This window comes from Arvicola amphibius, chromosome 6 (genome assembly GCF_903992535.2).
Source record: "Arvicola amphibius chromosome 6, mArvAmp1.2, whole genome shotgun sequence".
Classification (NCBI taxonomy): domain Eukaryota; kingdom Metazoa; phylum Chordata; class Mammalia; order Rodentia; family Cricetidae; genus Arvicola; species Arvicola amphibius.
The window spans coordinates 57927494-57950912 of NC_052052.2; the positions used below are offsets into that span (position 1 = coordinate 57927494).

General features: G+C 37.9%; 1 protein-coding gene across 2 annotated transcripts in view; it reads right to left on the minus strand.

Moving 5' to 3' along the window:
• Focad (focadhesin) overlaps positions 1-23419 on the minus strand; it is a 282441-nt gene that overhangs the window by 99969 nt on the left and 159053 nt on the right. For both annotated transcript variants that reach the window (XM_038334886.1, XM_038334887.1), the window contains exons 16-19: positions 15476-15610; positions 11958-12008; positions 10755-10838; positions 727-844 (exon numbers count right to left, since the gene is read on the minus strand). In XM_038334886.1, the coding sequence (XP_038190814.1) occupies positions 727-844; positions 10755-10838; positions 11958-12008; positions 15476-15610 (388 nt within the window). The remainder of the gene's footprint in view (positions 1-726; positions 845-10754; positions 10839-11957; positions 12009-15475; positions 15611-23419) is intronic.

The window sequence follows — 23419 nt, forward strand, 5'->3', positions numbered from 1 at the left end:
ACCTGTGTGAATCAGTGCACACATCTTGACCCATATTTTAAAAAGCATTAATTTATAGCACTCAAATAGTAATGATGTGGTCAGTACACTTTATAGAAAGAATAAACTACTTTAGAGAGGTGGCTCAGCCATTAAGAGTCCTTGATGTTCTTGCAGAGGACCCAAGTTCTAGACCCACATTCATGGGGCAACTCTCAATAGTCTATAAAACTCCGGGCACCAGGCATGAACATAGTTCAAAAACATACATGCAAGCAAAACACCCAAACACATGAAAGAATAAAATAAAATAATTTAAAAGAAAGAACAAATCCATAATGGTGAAAGTATCAGTAAATCTCTCAAAAACTGAATGACCTTCTTTCTCACTTAGCTTATAACAAAGAGGCAAGAATTAAAGTAGTGACCTGGAGTCCTAGTGCAAATCTGCCTTACACAATAAACTCAGCTTCTGACGTGAATTCTAACTATCACTGAGAACAATTGCTTAAACTCACTTTCCAGCTCAGTGTTACTGTCATCTAATGGGTTTTATTATGGTTAAAACACCATATTACCTAAGGCAATCCCTATAAAACATGGTTATACTTATCATTTCAGCCAGAAAGTATCTACATGAGAGTAAACTACAAATGCACACACAAACAAACAAACAGCCCCCACAATTTATCAAACAGGCAAAATCACTAAAAAAGGTTAGCCCCAGGGTTGCCAAATAGGAATCACCTGGTAAAACTGAAGGCGTGGTGATTGTCAACAGTCTCAGATAGCAAGGGCCAGGAATGGAAAGGTCCACAGTCTCCTCCTCATCCAGCTCATCAGGAACAGGCATTTCTGGCCTTATCTGAAGGAAGTAATGACAAGTCAGAGAGGCTGGAATTAAACATTCAAAATATATTCTTTGTTGACTCTGTGTTAAGATGTCAAAGTTGTCTTAAATGCATCGCTCTTTAATATCAAAAGACAATTTAAATAAAAATGTAAAAGAAATTATGTAACAGCAGGCATGGTGATGCACACCTTAAATCCCAACACTTGGGAAGCAAAAGAAGGTGAATCTCTTTGAGTCTGAGGCCGACCTAGTCTACATAGTGAGTTCCAGTACAGTCAAGGCTACAAAGAGACTATATCCCAGAAAACCACACACACACACACATACACACACACACACACACACACACACACACACACACTCATGTCCCAGACTGATTAAATGATAAACTCTAGTAATTTTATTTGGTATTATCTCAGAATTGATAGTAATACAGTAAGAACATCACCATAAGCTAGCATGAGCAATGATTATTATTATAAAAAACTAATAAAAATTTCATGCCACACAGTGAAAAGATATCAACACTGGCATATTCACTGTGTTCAACCTTAGTGTTGTATAATTCAATATTTGATTTATCTGATTTTTATTTTAATTTGTGATTTAGATGCTTAGAGAGAGAGGCTCAGGAGATAAGAGCAATTGCCGGTCTTCCAGAGGACTGAGTTTGGATCACAGCAAACCTGCTGGGCAGCTCACAACTGTTTATAACTTTGGCTCTAGGTGTTTTAACATATTCTTCTGGCTTTTATAGCTGTAAACGCGCGCGCACACACATACACACACACACACACACATCTTTTAAAAATCCTTATCTCCGCTATATCTCTGACAAAGCTGTTAAAACCTTCTACTGGAAATATGTTTAGATTGGGGCATGACAAATATTTTACTTGATATCCCTTGGACTTGGTAATTGTTGCTACAGAAAATAAAATTACTAAAATCAGTAATCAGTAACCTCACTTTATTGTATGTAATTTGTATTTTGAAGATTTTTTCAGTTGCTTTGTATGAATTAAAATAAGAATGTAACATTAGCACTATCATATTTTCCACAAGATATAATGGTAAAGCAATTAATTAAATTTTTAATACTTTCAATGACACACCATCATAATGTCCATGCAGAGATAATTAGCATTAGGGTAGGGAATCAAAATACAGAAAAGTGGTTGCTATAATCATAAAGTACCAGAACCTAGTCGTTACCATTTGCCTGTCTCTAGGAGTTATTTTTAGAAATAATTAACAATTTCTACAGACTGCTTTCTTCATAGGTCCCCAAAGCACCATTTCATTAGCAACTGCACTGAGTCAGGATTCTTGCAGAGAAATAAAAGAAAACAGACAGCAAATGCTTCTCTTATGTATAATAATCTCAACGCCGGTGATGCTGCTCAACCATAAGGAGAGTTATCATCAGGACATGAAGCACATGGGAAAGCAACTTAACCTCCGGAGTACGTTCCAAGACAAGACTTCATTTAGATTCAACCCTGAGAGCTTAGCTCTAAGAGGACTAAGTCAGCCACACTTCAGAGGTAACAATCGGGCATCGTCCAGGCAGGGTATGACAGCATTCAGTACGACACTACATTATCAGAGATACTCTGGCACATTGAGAACCTTTCAGTTCTAGCAAGCAGTGTCTCTCAAGAATATCTGGTTTATAGTTGAAATTTTCTAAGTTTAGAATGATTGAGAACTGTCTTTGAAATTCTAAAAAGTACTAGAGCCTTCTAGTTCCCGAAAACTTAATGATTAAAAAAGAAAGTTTATTGTCCCTCTGATATGCTTTCTAATTTTAAGCATCAAGAATCTTCAGAAAACTAATAAAATAATTACCTTAAAGCCAAGAAATTCTAGTACTAAGTATATAACAAAGATAAACAACATTAAAAAATGTTTAAGAACATTTATTATATAACATTATGCATCCAAATATAAACACAATCAAGTAAAAAATAATAAGCAAACTAAAATCTGTCCATACAATAGAACATAATTCAACTATTTGTAGTAATAAAATATAACTTTTAAACAGGAAATACACAATGAAAGGCTATGAGAGACAGCTGAGTGTGCTACGGCTCTTGCTATGAAGCCCAAAGATCTGAGTTGTATTTCCAGGATTCACAAAGTGGAAGAGAAACTGACTTGTCCTGTGTCATCCACATATGCTCTTCTCTTCTCTTCCAGATGTACAGGAAACATAAATGCTTGAAAAAGCTATATAAAGATCAATGATGAATTTAACTAAAATAATCAAAATTACACTAGAAATACAAAGAATCAAGGAAACAAAACAATTGGTTCTTTTGAAAGGAGAAACAGTATTAACAAAGGCTTCACCAAACAAGCCAGAAGAGATAGAGAGAAGAAATTAATAAAAGTAAAGGAAAAGGAAAAGACACCACTGAAATCTAGAGGATTACTGTAGAATGCTTTGAAAGAAATGTATTCTAATAAACTAGAAAACCTGGAAGAAATAGATAAATTTTTGGTTCATATCATGTACAAAAATTAACTCAATAAGATGTAAAACCTAAAAAGAACAACAAAAAACAATGAAATTGAATCAACAATAAAAAAAATCTCCCCACAAATCAAAGTCCTGGACTGGACAGACGTATCACCTGCTTCTACCAAGTCTTTCAAAACTTCTTAAACTACTTCATGAGACAGAAAAGACAGACTACTTGCAAACTCATGCTATGAAGCTGGTATTACACTGATACCAAAACCACATAAGGAAACAGAAAAATAACAATAAGCTAATTTCCTTAGTAAGCATAAATGTAAAACCCATCAATAAAATACTTGCAATCAAACTCAAAACTACACCAAAACCATCAAACACTATGATCAAGCTGGATTCATTCTAGGAACACAGGACTAGTTCAATATACTCAACTCACATCAAAGAATTATTGCATAAAAATATAGGAAATGGGGGGGGGCAGGAGAACACATTGCTCCAGAAGACCCAGGTTTGAATCCCAAAAACCATAAAATGGCTCATAACCATCTTTAATGTTATTTCCTTTCAACAAGCATGCACATTGTGCACAAACATGCATGTAAAAAATTCTGCATGTAAACCAAGATAAATAAATCTTCATAAAAATATAACACATAAAAAGCTCAGGACAAAAACTGCATAAATATTACATGTATAAAAAAGTTCACAAAATTCAGCATCCCTTTCAAAACATCCTGCCTGCAGGAAGTTGGAGAGAAAATGGCAATACCTTAAGACAATGGAAGGTTTATGTTGTGTAATATGTATTTAACTATATAAAGATATATGCATTTGTTTAACATGTAAAAATGTGTGTTTAACTATGTAAAGATGTGTTACATTCATTTAATTATGTAAAGATGGCTTGCTGGTTTTTTTTTTCTTGCCTGCCTAAGGCACCTGATTGGTCTAGTAAAAAGTGACCAGCCAATAGTGAGGGAGAAGGTATGGGTGGGACTTCAAGGCAGGAAGAGTAAGAAGTAAGTCAGTAGTAAGTAAATAAGTAGTAGAAAGTAAGTAAGTATTAGTAAGTAAGAAAGTAAGTAGTAAGTAATTTAGGCTTGTGGGAAGAAAGAAAAGGAGATGCCAGGGATACACCAGGGGCCAGACAAACAGATATGGAGAAAACAGATAAGTAGGACACACAGAATGAAAGGTAAAAAGGCCTGAAGCAAAATATGGAGAAATAGAAACAGATTAAATTAAGCTAAAAGAGCTAGTGGGACAAGCCTAAATAAGGATGAGAATTCATAACTAATAATAAGTCTCTGTGTCTTTATTTGAGAGCGGGCTGGAATCCCCCCCCCCCAAAAAAAAAACCCAACCATAATTATATGTAGAAAACTACAGTCAATGTTATACCAAATAAGAAAAACTTAAGAGCATTTTCTCTAAAATCAGGAAAAAGAAAAGTTTCTATCCTATATCTACTATTATTCAATCTAGTACTTGAAACTGTAGCCAAATCACTAAGAGAAAGAAGTAAAATGAACACATAGGAGAGGAAGTAAAATTATACATATTTATAAAAAATATGAAACTCTACATTACAAACCTAAAGGTTCCACCAGAAAAATCTTAAATTTGGCATACACTTTCAGAAAAGAAGCAGGATCAAATCAGTTGTTGAAGGAAATGCTGCTTGTTAGTTCCCAGCCGCCCAGATAGCTTAGACCCAAAATAATCACACAGAAACTGTATTAGATCACTGCTTGCCCCATTAGCTCTAGCTTCTTATTGGCTAACTCTTATATTAATTTAACCCATTTCTATTAATCTGTATATGGCCATGTGGCTGCGGCTCACCTGGTGAAGTTCCTAGCATCTGTCTCCAGTGGCTCCATGGCATTTCTCTGACTCCGCCCTTCTTTCTCCCAGCATACAGCCTCGCTTTCTCTGCCTAGTTCTGTTTTTCCCTGCCATAGGCTCAAAGCAGTTCTTTATTCGTTAACCAATGAAAGCAACACATAGATAGAAGGACCTCCCACACCATTTAATAGCTTTCTACACAACAAATTAAATTAGAAATAAACTAGGGAAATAATGTCACTAACAATGGCCCTTTTCTAAACAAGATACCTAGTAATAAACCTAACCAAAGAAGTGAAGATTTCTATAGTTAAAAGATATAAACCCCGAGGAAGAAAATAGAAAGGCATCCAATTTTCATGGATCATCAGGATAGTACTTTGTCAATGGTCATATTATCAAAAGCAACATATGACATTCAGGGAGAACCCTATCAAAATTCTAAAGAAAGTCTTCACAGAAACAGAAAAATAATAACCTTAATATTCATATGCAAAAGCATAAAAAACTAATAAGCCAAAGAAGTCTTGAGAGAAAGAGAAGGAAAGGAGGGGGTATTATCTTAAATTATACTGTAGAACTATAATCACAAAATAGCATAATACTGACTCAAAAGCAGATACAAACAACAATGGAATAAAACAGATGAATCATAAATAAATATACCCAGTCACAGCCACACGGTTTTCAATAGAATGACTAAAACTGCGTATTAGAGAAAAGCCTCCTCAGCAAGGAGTGATTAAAAAAAAAAAACCCTACACATCCACAGAGAACAATGAAACTAGACCCTTATCTCTGGCCTTCAACTAAAAAAGAAATCAAAAAGTTGATTAAAGACTTCAATGTAAGAACTGAGAGGATGAAACAAATCTAGGGTAACACTTCAAAGTATAGGCATAGGCACAGCCATTTTTTCTTTTGGGAGGTAGAGGACTCTCTTTCTTTTGTGAAACAGACTCTCATATAAGCCAGGCCTGCCTCCAGTTTTCTGTGTGGCTGAGACTTGAGCTCCTGATTATCATTTTGCTACTTTCCAAGTCTGTAATAACAGGTGTGTGCTACCACACTGGCTGGTGAAGACATTTTAAAACAATATTTTTTTTTATTTGCATGGGTGTTAGGCTGCACGTATCTGTATGTGCCACTTACTGCAGTGCTGCCTGCAGAGGTCAGAAGAAAGAACCAGATCCTCCTGTGCTGGAGGTACAGGTGATTGGGATCTACTACATGGGTGCTGGGAATTGAACCTGGGTACTCTGCAGGAGCAGACAGTGCTCTTACCCGCTGAGCCATCTCTCCAGCACCATCAGTACCCTTTTACAGAGGACTCCAACAGTCCTGGAAGGAACAAGCTTTGACAAATGGGGAGTGCAGCACTTCACAGTGCTTCTCACAACAAATGGCAGAATGGAGAGGCAGCGAATGGACTAGGAAAAGGGGATTAATATCCAGAATATATAAGGAATTTTAAAAATTGAACATTAAAAAACAAGTAATGAAAACAAAAATGGGGAAATTAATAAATACTTTTCAAACAAACAAGTAAAATAGCCAATAAATAAGTGTAAAAGTTGCAGCATTATTAGTCATTAAGCAAATATAAACCAAAGCTAGTTTGAGTCCAACTCTGATCATAAAATATATAAATTTAAAAATATATAAAAATTTAAAAATATTTAAAAATATATCAAATGCTGGCACTGATGTAATAGGAAAGAACCCTGCATGCTCCTCAATAAGCTAAAGGCAGACTTAGCATATAATCTTGCTATTCCCCCTTCTGGATATAGACCTGAAGGAAGCAAAGGTGGCATGCTACAGACACAGCCTCATACTCATGCTTCTCTGGCACTATTCACAATAGCCAAGGCATAGAATCATGTATACACCATGGCATTTTATTTCAGCAATAAGAATAGTAAAGTCATATCACTTGCAGGAAAGATGATGGAATTAGCGATCAGCATGTTAAATGAGATTAACAAGACCACATATTTTCTCTTACATCTGAATCTTCCCTTAAAACAGTGGGCATGAAAGTATATACTAGGGAATAGGAAGGCCTGCTAGAGGCGGGTGGAAGAAAGGAAATGAAGTACAGAGATACATAAGATACATGCTGCACAGAAAAGAACCCCAAGAAGACTATAAAAAGGAAGTCAGTCACAAACTCCACACTCTGGATGATTCCATTTATAAGAAAGGTTCAAAAAAGACAAATTCACTGAAAGACGATAAACATTTGTTTAGGGAATAGAGAGGAAGGGAGTAAGGTGACCACCAACCCAACAAGGGCTCTTTTAGGGAAGAATGCTCTCACACAAATCTTTACACATTCTAGAAGCACTAAGCTGCCCACTTTAAATGGGTGAGTCTTATGGTTTGTGAATTATAAGTTAAAGAATTTGCTTAAAATGAAAGTAAAGAGGGAAGAGAGAAACCACTGCTGTCTCTCCATGTGAGGGGCATAACTGTTAGGCAAAGTGTGCCAAAGAACCAAACGCTTCCAGAATTACTTAGCAGAAAGGAGGTACAATCATTTTGCACATACTATAAACTGTCCTTTTCTCCTGCTCTATCAAGTGACATTAGTCAAAATTAGTAACAGTATCCAGGACACTTACATTTCTAAAAGCCACTAAAGAAAGTTCCCAGGTTGGAAAACCCAACCATTGTAAATTGTCTAATTTCACAGTGATGAGTGCCAACTAATGTAGGTGCCAGGAGTCAAACTTGGGTGCCCTGGAAGAACAGTAAGTGCTCTTAACTACTGAGCCATCTCTCCAGCTCCTCTACTCAGGTCTTAAGGAATTATTTCCTCCAGCTATCTAACACCAATCTTGACTTGGTTTGTGTTTAACAACATAATAGGCTCACAGTAAGGGCACTCATGTGTAAGAATATCTGTTGAAGGTACAAAATTTTGGTAATTGCATCACATTAGCTGCTAAAACATCAAGGGACAGCTCAGTATATTCTTAGAATACACACACAAATCTAGGAGACCTCCCAATTATAGAAAAGCTTTGTTGAAAAACAAAACTCAGCAGAAAGCCAAATTTTAAAAAAAGGACAAAACTCTCCTTCAGATTGAACTGGATATGGGAAAGTTTACCTATAAAATCCCTCACTGTGCACACCTAGCCAGATAATCGTCAAACACCTACGTGTGTCTCACCTATGAGATCAGAGTGAGTGCACAAGCAGAGGAGTGTGCTGTAGAATGTGTTAAGCATCTGCATAAATTTAGCTAAAAAGAGAAACAACTTCTGATGAATGCAATGACATTCACTTAAATCAAAGCCAAGAGGGTTACACCATATTTATACCAAACCTGGATACATAATGAGTTCTTCTTTATTGCTTCTAAAAATAACCCTAGAAATCAACAAGACTATCTTAAGATCTTTGTAAGTTTAATTTTGTAACAGCTGAATATTTTTTAATGACTCTAAGTCAGAAGAAAAAGCAATGTCTTCTACCTAAAAGTTTATCCACTACTCGTTATTTTACCAGAAACACATTCTATATGTCTTAGTTGATTTGTTTTATTTTTTTTTTCCTTTTGGGTAGGTGGAGGGTGGGATACTAAAGAGATAAGAGGATAATAGTAAATATCTAAAAAAGAACAGAATACCTACAAATAATGGGGAAGGTTGCCTATTTTTTAAATATTGAAATAATGGGTCCTCAAAAAATATTAAGCCAAATTTAGATTTTCAAGATAAATAATAACATTACTGCAAATTCACAAAACACATGTAATCATTTAACATCCTCAGTGCGTAAGACAAAGCACGGCACTTAGCAGACATTCAGTAAGTAGTTATTCAACCATGCCAGAGGTAAATGCCCATCACCGGATAAGGAACAGTGTGACTGAATGGACTTTGTGTCTAATGCCTTAGTCACATAGGTCTGCTCCTCCAGTCCCATCATACGACATTTTCTGTCTGACTTCAGGCGTGATAGTTTAACACCACATTTGCTCCTCCAACCTGCCACTTCCCTTACCCCTTTGTTCTACATGCCTGTTAACTTTCCACAAGTTATACGGTATATATTTATAGTCATCAACAAATAAGAAATATTTGCTTCTTAAGGAAATTTAATGAAAAGAGCCACTTGAAGATGTATGGGAATGAGAATGCACAAAGATAGGTATATAGGTATACTTGTAAAGATGTATCTTGCTTTAGTTTGTTTTGTTTTTAACTCTAGCTAAAAAAACCACAGCAAGGTGAAAAGTTTATCTTAGAAGGTAAAAGGCACACTGGAAAGAGGGGATGTGAATATAGTTTCGCTGTTAGAGTATACCGTAACCTGGGATCCCTTGAGAGAGTCACTCGCCCCTGGTGGCAAACAGCTACAGAAGCCCTGTTTGCATGAACTTTGGAAACATTCAAAACTACCTTATTATTGAAAACGTGCATTTTTATATTACTGCTAACATGCACAAAATGCCTGACTGTACATCTAGCTGGGGGGGGGGGGCACTTATTGGAACATAACCAGTTTCTCAACTTTTATTCTTTAGCTATTCCAACAGGCACACTGGAAAGAGGAATAAAAGGAGGATGCTAAGAAATTCACAATGTTTGATCGCCAGGACACTTTCTGGGTAATATTATATGTAAATTCAAGTAACACAATATCACGTTTTACCATAAAGGCATTCGTGAGTCATCTATATTATCTGGACTCATAGTGGCAATGAAAGTAAAATCAGAGCTTTAACTCCTTAACATGATCCAGTACATTAAAGCAGGTTAAGTTAATGTAAGTACTAGATTGTTTTCTTCATTCTTTCTTTAAAGACAGGGTCTCACTATGGAACCATGGCTGACCTGGAACTTGCTATGCAGACCAGGCTCATCTTGAATGCACATAGACCAACCTCGCTTTTGCATCCCTACAGTGCTGGGATTAAAGTCTTATACAATTACACCCATCATATACTAATTTTACGTTTAGTTTAAAATAAAAATAATTGCCTAGCATATACAAGGCTGGAATTCCATCCCCAACACTGCAATAGCAATACCAACAACATTAATAACTTACTTATTTTAGATGCCATACTTTTTGCTGACTTATAAAAGTAATGACACTTTTTTCTTGACATATAAATCATTTTCTATCTTACTAAAAAGGGTTTTTTTTTCCTTATGGCACTTGTTATTTGTGAAAGATAAAGATTGTTAGCAGAACAGGAAGTAAAAAATATTCATCGATTGGGCCAGGCTTAAAACTGAACTCTAAGACGGCACTCTGACCTGATGGGAAAGTAGTTCTTAGAATGGTACAGAACTTCCGGGCAAGCCACGACTCCAGTCATTTAGGATGACGCCATATGCACCACAGTGCCTTTCACCTGCTTCAAGGAGAATCAAACCTATCCCTTATGAAGCATAAGATCACACAGTTTTACAGTTTCAAAGAGTAATGAACAAGTTATATTATAAGGATGCTATACCTAGAGATGCATACACACTCATCAGGAAACAGGCTCCTATGATGGAAATAAAGACATATAACCAGAAGAAAACCAAGAGATGGCAGTGCAAAGGCAGAAGCTCTTACCTTTTCCGGCAGGTGAAGGACGGTGTGTTCTCCTGAGCTGAAGTGAGACAGAGATTTATAGGCAGCACTTGCTACGATGGGATCCTGAGTGAGACAAATGGAGAACAACACACATCAATAGCAGATCTAGAAAAGGCAAAAAAAATCTTCGCTCCCCAGTGCCAGGCTGCTACAATTGGTGTCTGAGGAGTGATACTCAACTGCTACTTAGGCAAAAAAAAAAAAAAAAAAAAATTACTAGAGGCTTGAGAAATCAAGTTTCTCACTTCAGAAAAATACTATTTTTTAAAAAAAAGTAGGGGACAAACAAACAAATAAACAAAAGTATCATTAAGAAAGAAGTAAGAATGGCTGAGAAAAATTACTATCATTAAGCATTCTTCTGGAGAATCTGCCCCAAAGAGCAACAGAAAATAAAAGTAGGCCGATGGGCTCAGAAACACTAAATTTTTACCCTAACTTGGATCTTAAAAATTATCTAATTACTCAGGTTCCTCTGGATTAGTCCAGTTTAGTAGGACTGTGGTGGTTTATGTCTGACAAGCAAGCTTGCTGTCTGTAGTCTAAATTTATGCACCCATAGGTCAAGTACGACTTCTCCAGCCCTCTGCACTCATCACGGGGAATGGTGCCTACAAACCAACTAAAGGACTCAGGAGTTGGCTCGTGCATTCAGAACAAAGGACTTTCTGAGTTGAACCCCCAACCCCTGTTCAAAAAAAAAAAAAAGCCTAGCTTGGTGGCACAGGCAGTTTCCTGGGTCTTGCTGCACAGCCAGTCTATACGACTTGGTATACTCCGTGCCAGTAAGGGACCGCACCTCAAAAAAGATAAGAATGAGGAATGACATTTGAAGTTGTCCTATGTCCTTCACATACATCAAACGTACATGTACCCACGCAAACGTGTACACCTACACAAACACCCAAGCCGTACTATACTACACCTTCTGTTTGGTATATTTATGTGGCAGAGCCAGAGCAGAAAAAGAACAAAGCCATATAAAAATAAGAGATAATTGCAACAACCTTCACACCTGTCATTTTTGAGATTGTTGAGAACGATTTCTACATCTAAACTTACTAACAGTCACTTTTTTAAAAAGTCAGTACTTCAGTTCAGAAAGTCATATTGTTTATCTTGAGTCTGTTTCACAGCTCTTTCCCCAGTTGGTTCCGATCCCTGATATTCCTATGAAAATACCTTGTTCTGAGTGTGAGTCCAGAGGAAGCTGAGGACTTGGACTTTAAAATTCTGATTGGAAAATACAAAGAAAACAATTAGGAATGGTTCAACATGAATGGAGAATCTGAAATAACAAGCAGTAGAAATTAACCACTTTTTAAGCCACAGCATCATCACTGACTCAAGCAGGAGAACCACTCAGACAGCCACCTGAACACATGGATGACTAACGCACACACTGAGATGCTGAGACGACAGCATCTGGAGAGCTGTAAACCTTTAGCCCAGAAGTACACCATCCTCTCACTGGATGCATGGCAGGTGCACAGGAGCATGTGCTTGTGTATGGCATACGGTAGTCACTGCGACATTTTCATTGCAAAGACTTCAACACAGATCTTAGACCTATTCCTTTACATAAGAATTATTTAATAACTAGTTAGTCAAACACAAAACTGTTTGCATGCTGTCACTCAGTATCTTCTTTGTGTCAGCCAGGGACAGGGTTAGTGCTGGACCCCTCCAAATCATACTCAGTTCTTCTTTCCTCTTTGGCTTTCCCAAGTTCCTGCCCCAGACATCAACGGAAAGCAACATTATTCATCTTCAAGGTTAAAGTCCAATGACGTCAATTAAATCACCGTTCCTAATGGTCTCCCTAACAAGGTTAGTTGCTTCCTCTACCACATTCATACGCTAGCCTTTGAACTTTGAAAGACAAGGACATGAACTACAGAGTACAACTAGGCACCCCTAGTAGATGGCTATCTAGCTGAAAAGTCCTCAGTTCAGACACAACTTTCATTTAGTTAAGGTACTTGCCTGGCATATTTCAGACACTCAATAAATGCTGATTTCTTAAGTGGATATGATTCAAAACCTCAGTGCTTCAATTTTAGTAAGAATCTGAAATAACATCTACCATTATTTATCAGTACCATTAAGACCTAATATGGTTTGAATAAATGTATTCCAAGTCAATGAATAAGCATATCATAACTTAAGGAAGGCAATTTTAAAAGCACAGTCCAATTTAATCATTTACTCTATGATTCACTGTTTATGGTTTAATGGAGAAAATTATATGTCCCTGTAGTATAAAACAGAAGCTACATTCATAGAACCACACAAAGAAGTTTGAGAGCAGCAGACTTCTGTTAGACAAAAATTCTTGAAGGATAGAATGAGATAAAGCAATTCTTTTAATTAATAATTCAGATTTTTAAATTAAAAATAAAGGAACTCTAGTCAGAGGGAATAGTATGAATAAAAGGAAAAGAAATGTCTGAAAACACATTGGGAGACACACTTTGCTTTACTGGACAGCTGGGTGTGGGATAACAGGGAACTGCCATGTTGGAGAAGGCAGGGTTTGTTTGCTAGACTTCACTTGAGATGAACTGAAAGCTCTGAGGTGACTAGGAACAGAAGTAATGCAAGAAATGCTTGGGAGGACTGAATTTAACTCTAGCTTCAACCTATATAAATGCCAAACAGTTAAAAGAGAGCTAACTAAAGACACACATAAGAACAGCCAGAGAGCCAGGACAGACAGAAGAGAGGTAAGAGAAAAGGAAGGAGGAAAGAGAACGAGGAGCAGAGGTAGAAGAGAGGGAGTAAGAGAAAAGCCGATGGGAGGAGAGGGAGAGAAAGGAGGATGGTGGAAGGAAGGGCGGAGGCAGAATCTCTCCACTGTGTTTCATTTCTGCTAAAAGTGGATTGCTGCTCCTGCAAAGACCATCCTGACTTAGAGGAAAGAAATGGATTAAATGGTCTCAATGCAATCTGCCTGAATAACAGAAAAACATTGATTATATAAAGACAAACCAAGTAGATGCAAAATCTGAAAGAAAGATAACCTAAGTCAAAAAGGCATTTATCAGTCATGAAAATACAAACATCAAAACCAACTCATAAAAAAAACCACACCATTCTGGTTATTTTATTTTTTTAGTGTCTAGTTTCTTTTTTCAAAGAACAAATTTAAGTAGTGAAAATGTGGTAAAGAATATCCTAACAGAGCTTATATAATTGAGACTAAGTTATCCAGGTAACTCAATTCACAAATAAAAGTATCATCCCATTTTTCTTTCAAAAAAAAAAAAAAAAAAAAAACCACACCACAAAGCGGCACATAATAAAATTTGAATAATTCCAAGTACTAGCAATTCAAGAGTATAGGATTTCTGCCCTTGAGTAGAGAAAATGAATGAGCACAACATGCCATTACTGTAGATTTAGTTTGAGCTCCTGATCATTCACCCTGTAGGCTCTGGACAAGGTAAGGTTGAGTACCCAAGTCTTACAGCCAGAAACAAAGATAACTGCTATATAACAACTGAATTCTTTCCTTAATACTATAAAACAAAAGCCTACACATAAAAATAAACTTGAAACACCCTGCACTGGTTACACAGTTCATTCAGCAACTACTACCTAGTATATACTTTGTGCAGGCGTAGTCCTTGATGTTCAACCACAGCAAATGGAATTTGTTTTGTTTTTGTTTTTTTGTTTGTTTGTTTGTTTTGTTTTTCGAGACAAAGGGTTCCCTGTAGTTTCTAGAGCCTGTCCTGGAACTAGCTCTTGTAGACCAGGCTGGCCTCGAACTCAGAGATCCGCCTGCCTCTGCCTCCCGAGTGCTGGGATTAAAGGCGTGCGCCACCACCGCCCGGCTCACAGCAATGAATTTGATTTCATTCATTGTGGGGCAATTTAAATAATAAGATATAGGGCTAAAGAAACAGTTCAAGAGTTAAAAACATTTCCTGCTGTTCTAGAGGACCTGTGTTAGTGTCCGAGAATCCAGGCTAGACACATAGCCATTTGTAACTCCAGCTCCAGAGAATGCAACACATATTTCTGGCCTCTGAATATACCCAAACACACATGGCATACAAACACACACGCTTGCACACATGTGGCACACACACATAAATAAAAATAAAATCTTTCAAGAAGTATGTTCTGATACCTCTGTCTAATCTCCAGATCTAAACACACAAAGAACTGTTACAGAATCTTAAAGCCTGGTGGTTTATTCGAGTCCTTGATTCAGTAAGCTGGAAGCTCACCAGTCAAAACATACTGCAGCTCTTGGGAGGAAAAGAAGTACTGACCAGAAAAAGAGACTGTAGCTTATAAAAGTGAAGACACAAATGTAATCTTTATTATTTGATTATTTCATGCAAAGAAGTACTAGGAAGACAGTATTAAGCAACACCATATAAATCTTACAGCAAAGACTCTCACGAGTGTTTCAGGCTATTATAATGATAAACATGACTTTATAAAACTGGGAAAATACATTCTGACTTTGAAGTTTTATTGTTTAAATTTTATGACTTAAAACATTAACAAATGGTTTTAAACTATTAGTCTTATATACTGTTATTTTAGCAACAGTACTTTACCATGAATGTATTTTTAAAATCTTGACAATTCTCATAATAAAAACACAATCTTTTATGTTGTAAAAATGAAGCATTAATTCTGAAAGTAGGTATTACATCATAAACCTTCCTTAAAACACATACCTCATATTCAGCTGTATTGACTGCTAAGGAGGGAACCAGAGAAAACAGTTCACTCAGGGCCTTCAATATGAGTGGCCTCGTGTCACAGCTCAGCCTCGGAGAGAGAGCATTCCAAGTAGAGCGAACGCAGACAACCTGTGAAGCAAATGGAAAAGTCGGTGACTAAGTAAAGGCAAACTCAGATGGCCTCCTTGGAGCACTGCGATCCAGGCATGTTGGCACACATATGTAATCCTGACTTCTCTGGAAGCTAAGGCAATAGGATGTCAAATCAAGTTCGTCTGTACTGCAAGACAAATTCAAGGCCAGACTGGACAACTTAGCAAGACCCTGTCTCAAAACAGAAGTTAAAAAAGAAAAAAAAGAAAGGAAGGGCACTGTGGATGTAGCTCTGAGCTCAGTGAGACTACCCTTAGCATGTACGAGGCCCTGTGCTTGGTACCCAGTCCTGCACAGAGTAGCCAAGAGGGCTCCATTCCAATATAAGAAGAAAGAAGGCCATTGCTAGAAAGTAAGATGTTTTAAGGTAGTTACCATAAATTGTTGAAGATGCAGAATGTCTCACAAAATTGTTTTCTAACTGCTTTGTTTCAGTTATCAAACACCTTCCCCTACTATAGTTTAAATATCAAGCACACGTGCTCACCCCAAGGCTTGGCGCTACCTCATCCCAAGGCTTGGCCTAGCTCATGATGCCCTTCGAAGGTGAAGTCTATGAGTGTTCTTCCCACACCAATGAGTTACTCCACTGATAAGTTAATGAGGAAGTGGCACCTGTTAGACAAAGGGGGTCACCTGCTCACCAACAGTGCTCCTTGTGCTTGGTGTTCTCCCTTCCCTCCCCAACTCTCCTCTGCCCCCCACCCTCTTCCCCAAACTTCCTAGGCTGCTATGAGATGACCAGGCCTTCTCTGACATGGTGCTTTGCCTTCCTGGAGCCCAAAGCTACAAAAACACGAGAATGAAATGCCACCTCAGCAGTGGGAGCAGGGCAAAGCTGCCTCTTAAAGTCAGTCTCTCAGGTGCTGTGTCCCAATAATGCACTCTCTCTCTGTCTCTCTCTGTCTCTCTCTGTCTGTCTCTCTGTCTCTGTCTCTCTCTGTCTCTCTCTCTCTCTCTCTCTCTCTCACACACACACACACACACACACACACCTACATGCTAGCTTCCTACATACAACATTAACTCCAGATTTGTTATGTGTGTATATATGTATATGCACCTTTTTTTTAACATCCACTCCCAGAAACACACATACAAAAAGGTAAAATATTCCATCCAGAAAATTGGGGGAGGGGATTAATAAATATAAAAATTCCCAACTAAATTTGCCTTCAAGAAATGTTAATAAATGTTTATTATATAGTGATATAATAAAATAATTTTATTTTAAATAATTTGAGGATTTTTAAAGTGATTTCAGATTAAGCAACTGCTAAGCATTAAATCTGAATGCAAACAGAAATGTAATGTCAGTTCCCTAATTTCCTTAAACCAGTGTTCCTAGTCATACAATATCTGATTTCACAGTCATTCAAGTCTTCCTTAACGCTAACTTTAGCTCTCATCAAATGACTGCTTTCCACTCAATGATATTTCCTTTTTTTTTTCTTTTGGTTTTTGGCTTTTCAAGACAGTCCTATCTATCCTAATAATTTGATCCTACTTTTTTTCTGTTTGTTTGGTTTTTGGTTTTTGTTTTCTCAAGACAAGGTTTCTCTGTGTATCAGACCTGGATGGTCTGGAACTCGCTTTTGTAGAACAGGTTGACCTCCAATTCACGGAGATCCACCTGCCTCTACATCCCAGGTGCTGGGATTAAAGGCGTGCGTCACCACCTCACGGCCCCACTGATAATATTTTAAAAACAATTTTAAGACACAGGCAAGAAAAGTGCCAACAAAGAACCAATTAGAATTTAATAGGATTAATCCTTTGAAAATACCAACTCTTGGGTTACGATTCAATTTATATATACAACTTATCTCTATCTACAAACCAATTATTCAGGAAAAACTACATGAAGTGGTATTACTAGACGTGCATACGATGCATGAATAATATACGCTTAAAGGACACAGATTAAGAAATGACCCAAGATAAAAGAGCAGAAACCATATCTCCAGAAAAACTTGGATTCATAAATTTTGCTCTAATTTCATTTTCCCATGAAACAGCAGAAAAATAAATGCTCTTTGCTTTGGAATCTACTACATGATCTGACTTGAACAAATATTTACCAAAAAAGAAATATTATGGGCAAGGCAAGATGGTGAGCATATTCACACACACACACAAAAAAAAAAAACAGCTCTTGGATTTCAAATAATTGATGTTTCAAAAGTAATAATTAATATTAATTTAAAAGATGCAATTATTTAATAGCTACCCACAAAGCAGCATGCACACATCCAAAGCAGTACACAGAATCAGGAGGGAACAAAACATAAAATGCATTTCAGTCTGCTGAATTTATCAAGCTGTATTAGAAGGGAAGGGAAACATGGAATTCGGTTACTTGGCATGACTAGAACTGTGTTGAACATGAAATAGTTGAAAGAAGAATCTAGGAAGGCAAGAAATGTCAGTAGGTGGGAATCCTGTCATTGGGTGTCAAGAGATGGTAAGGTTTGAGAAATAACTTGGAGAAGAAATGGGCAGATGCACCAAAGACAGCAAGCCAATCATGAAAAATTGTGTGTTGGCATAAAACGTATACATGCTTGGAAGGCAGGTGGGTCACAGAATTCCTAGAACACCAAAGGATATGGTCCAATGTCTTTTAAAAAGAAAAGGTATGTCCAGAGATTTCAGAATTGAGGAACACACAAAATAAAGAGTCTTACTCCATAAGGAACCATGGTTTGGAAACACTCCTCTGTGACGCTTCAAAACGTCATGTGGTCGCCAAGTCAAGGTAGCCACCAACTCTCCTCCTTCCGGCACTTCTACTTCCACTCCCTAAGACAGAAGGGCTGCAGAGCTTCCGAAAATGTCACACCCAGTAAACTGACTGTCCCTGTTTACCCCTTACCTTAAATGCCCACCTGATGCTAATCTTGGTTGTTTCGAGTCCTATTTTAAATCCCACTTCCTCATTAAGGTTTTCTCTTAAAATTCAAGTCCTCTTTTTATTTCTCTTTTTCCCTTCAACTTCTAACACTTAAATTGCTATGCCACTCAGTTTAGCATTTAATTATACACTGGTGTTGCTCACTATTTTTGTGTACGGAAACTGTCTCTTCAACTAGATATTAAGATCTTGAAAGGCAATGACCATGTAGCCTGCTTCTTGGCCTTAATTCACCTAGCACAGTTGAATCTAAGAAATTATGTTTTCATCAAGTACCAAAGGCAATGAAACACTGGGTAGGGGAGCAGGAAAAAAATCTTAGGAAGAGAACGAAACGAAGAGTTCAAAGAACTAGGATGACCATTTGGTACTCGATAACCAATCGGTGTGCTCCTCCCTGGTGAAAACTATTTCTCCCACTCTCAGCATTGCCTGTAGCTCTTGGTGGAGGGTTGAGGCCTCCTAGGCCTTTCCCCATCTGAGTTAGCAGATCTCATGTTTTCCTATTCAGCTCATGTTTAAGCTGTTAGGTTAGTGAGACTTTAAAGGTGTTTTTCTGGACATTCTAGGAGACACAATCTCAGAGCAAACTTCCTGTTCCTCTGGCTCATAAACAACCTCTTCCACAACGATCCCTAAGCCTTAGATATGGGAATTATTTGATACATATGTATTTATGAAGATAGATAGATAGATAGATAGATAGATAGATAGATAGATAGATAGATAGATAGATAGATAGAGATATATGCATGTAACAGCAATTAAGGAAAAAAGAGGCCATGAATTGAGGAGGGGGGTATCATGGGGGCTTGGAGAAAGAGAACGGGAAGGGTAAATGATATTCTAAAGGAAAGGGAAGGGTAAATTATATTATAATCTCAAAAAAATAAAAGAATAATTAAAAATTTAAAAGCCTAAAACAGCAAACAAACAAATCTAAGAGTGCCAACAAGAATGATTATAATAGCCCCCCTTAATTCATAGAAAAGAAGAAAAGACAGAACAGACTCAGGACTGATTGGAAAACTGAGATGTGTGGACCCTAACAACCTGGGTCAAAAAAACAAGCTAACAAAACAGAAGGAAACTGGAAGAGGGGGGCATTCATAGGAATTAAGATCAGGGGCAAATTAGTGAAAATGAGATATTTGGCATGTATTTGACTAGCAGTTTTAAGAAGAAGATGTAAAGAGAACCATCCCACAGACAAGAGGGGAGACTTTATTCAGATGTGAGGTTGGTCAGACAATGGCTGACATTCAAATATTTCTATAAACCAATACACATGGGAAGGTATGTCTCACACTGCAATAGCATGCAATGAAGGCACAGGACTGTCAGCTACAAAGCACAAAGGGAACCAGTCCTCTCCGAGTGTGGGAGTAAAAATACACCCTTGAAGCATATTCAGAGCTTTGATTTTTTTTAAATTTTGTCTTCCACTTAAAAAGTTTAAAAAATAATGCCTACAAAGGGAACTCTCTGTTGACTGAGTTTTCTGTTCTGCCCAGTTTCCTGCAGTCATTAAGTCCCAAAGAAATCACACAGAGGTCTACACTAGTAATAAACTGATTGGCCCAGCATCTCAGGCTTAGTTAATAAGATTATTAACTATTACAAACTTATATTGGCCCATTATTCTTATCTGTGCAAGCCATGTGGTTTGGTACCTTATTAAGCCAGAAAGGTCACATCTTGCTTCTTCTGTGGCTAGGCCAGGACTGCAGAGGAATGGGCTCGCTCCTTCCCAGAATTCCTCCTATTCTCATTGACCTGCCTTTACTTCCTGTCTGGTTGTCCTGCTTATACTTCCTTCCTGGCTACTGGCCAATCAGCATTTATTTAAAACATAATTGACAGAATACAGACCATTGTCCCACACCACTCTCTCTCCATGACCTGTGAGAAATATTCTAGGATCCCAGCATAAAGCAGGCCTTACATGACAGCCCGGTATATGCGAAACAAGAGGAGGAAAGCCTCTGGCAAAGCAGCTTCCTTGAACCCTCTGAGCTTCCTACCTGGGCTATTGGATATGAGCGACTCAGCCTCAAGACTACTTACTTCACCCACCTCCCTGCTCCCTTATCCTCCCTGAGCCTTACAGATGCAGTCCTTCTGATGGCTGATCTGACCAGTTGTCTCAGATTAGTCTGACTTTTGCTGGTTTATTCTGTTTCTGCTGGTAATTAACCCATAACTCACCTTTGTCCAGAAATAAAATGACTTCTTCATGTTTTGTGTTTTATTTTGGTCTTGAGACAGGAACTTACTATGTGGTATGGACTGGCCTTGAACTCATGCAGTCCTTCTGCCTCAGCTTCCCAAATGCTGAAATTATAGGCCTCAGTTATCATTACTACCCAAACTGACTTCTTTTAATTTCCATAGTATGTAATTGATTTCAGAGGGAGAAAATGTTAAGAAGGGATTACCAAATAGCAGAAATAAATAGGTATATACTTGCATTGTGGCTACATATATTTTCTGGAAGCTGTTAGTTTTGTAACCTAACACAACTTCTTTTTAAACATTGATATAGAAATAGAAGACATACACTGTGGCCTACTGAAGACAAGGAGTTGGAAATGAGACTCCCACTTAAAGACTAGCCCCTGGAAGGATGCTCTCTGGTTTATAGGTTGGATGAAAAACCAGGTGCCAAGAAGTATCACATCAGACATGGCAGTGAGCGGGGGCAACCCAAAGAGCTCTGGAAGGACCTCAAATGCATACCCCAAAATTTTGCACATAAATATAAAAACAGGTCACCTAAATATGAGTTCACAATGAAAAATTAAAAATCCCCAGTGGACGAGCCTATGGTGAGTGCGAGAACAAAAGCAAGGAGGGGGTTCACTCTCCGATCTCAGGTAAAGAAAGTGAAAGCACAATAATTCAAAGAATAATGATGTTGTTTACATCCCAATAAAAGAACATGACATAATGAAAAAGAAGTGGCAAATTTTAAAATAATAACTAAAGGGTGCTGGGGTTTAAAAATTAGAACGCGGGGCCAGCTAGATGGCTCAGCAGGGTTGCCATTTTCCCAACAGAACCTCAAACCCAATTAAAGGTGGAAGAAGTGTCCGACTAGAAATATTTGCCCTCTGACCCTCTGCACATGCACCCTAACATACACACACACACATGCAAGCATACAATAATAATAAGTTCTTCGCATTATAACTGATGAGTGCACCTGTCTGTAATCATAGAAATCTAGGAGGTGGAGACAGGAGGATCGTAAGTTCAGGGTTATCTTCACAGCTTCATGGGGAGTCTGGTGCCAGCCAAAACTACATGGGACTTTTTCTTTAAAAAAAATAAGAAAGGGGCTGGTGAGCCTTCTTAGAGGTAAAGGCACCTACTGTCAAACTCTGACAAACCTGACTTTAATGTCAGGACTTACATGACAAAAGAAGAGAACAGACAATCAAATGCTATCTTCTGACCTCAAAACACATCCACAGCATGTGCACCCACCCACATATATGCAGATACACATGCATGTACACAAAGTGGGGGTGTGCAGTCCTGGTCTCCTCCTCCTTCACTTTTTCACTCATCTGCCATGAGATAAGTGACCATCTCCACCACATCATCCGAGCCTAACATTCCTGCCACGGACCCAACAACAAAAGGGGCCAGTCAGCCATGAACCGAAGCTCCCAAAATAGTGAAGAAAAATAAAATATGTTTCCTCTAAGTTTATTAGATTAAGTATCTGATAGTGTAACAGAAAGCTGGTCTCCCTCCCCCTGCCACACACACACACACACAACACACACACACACACACACACACACACACAAATGGTGACCAATATTACAAAGGGAGTTTAATCTTTGTTTTTTTTGTTGTTGTTGTTGTTTTGTGTTTTTTGGGTTTTTTTTTGGGGGGGGGGAGTTTAATCTTTGAATGACCATGGTTGGTTCTAGGGCTGAGAGAGTAAGAATGTCGGTCTAGTGTAGCACTGCTGTGCCAGAACGAGGCTCTCAAAAACAAGGTGAGGGGTTGGGGAGAAAGTAGAGTAGCCACCCTTAAAATGCTCCCAATGGTTAGCACCCTGAAACAACTTGAATAACTAGCAATGTCGGTAATTAGATCACAATTTGTAGCAATATTCACTGATATAGCAAATGGAGAAAAGGATACAGACATATAGAGAAGAAGCAGCCTTTCCTTATGAAAGAATCCTAACTGATAAAATGCAGAAGCAGTGAAAATCCAATCACTGCCAGGGCCAACAACACAGGACTCACTGCCATAGCAGCACCTACTGATGGTGCCAAACTTGGTAGATACGAAGTTTTGAGAACAAACAGGACAGCTGCACTACATCAAAGCATCTCCCCCAAGAGAAAAGGTTACTAATTATAAGTGAAAAAGTGGAATTTCGTAGAGAAATGTGGCAGAGATCACCCTTAACATGGAGCAAGGTCTACATTCACAGTAATAAGATATTCAGCACATCTCACTTGGCATGACACATTAAGATGAGAGCCTTAGTTCTGAAATAGTCCTGCCAAATCATGAGGAGTCATCACATACTCCTATATTAAGGGAATTGTTCCCAAATAACTGGCCAGGAATTTTTAAAAATATCAGGATCATGGAACCAAAGGAATAGACACAGCAGCAGATGGAGAAGAGTTCATGTTCAAAACTGAAAAGTAAACTCCATGTGGATCCTGGAATAGAAAAGGGACCCGAAAGAGACCATGAGCGGGAAACCTGGCAATAGCTGAACATAAGGGACAGATGAGGTACTAGCCGGGTGGCAGGGGTCAATCTCTCTCAATTTTGATAACTATATTCAGCAAGCAATTCAGATTACAGGAGGCTAGGAAAATGGGAAATAGATA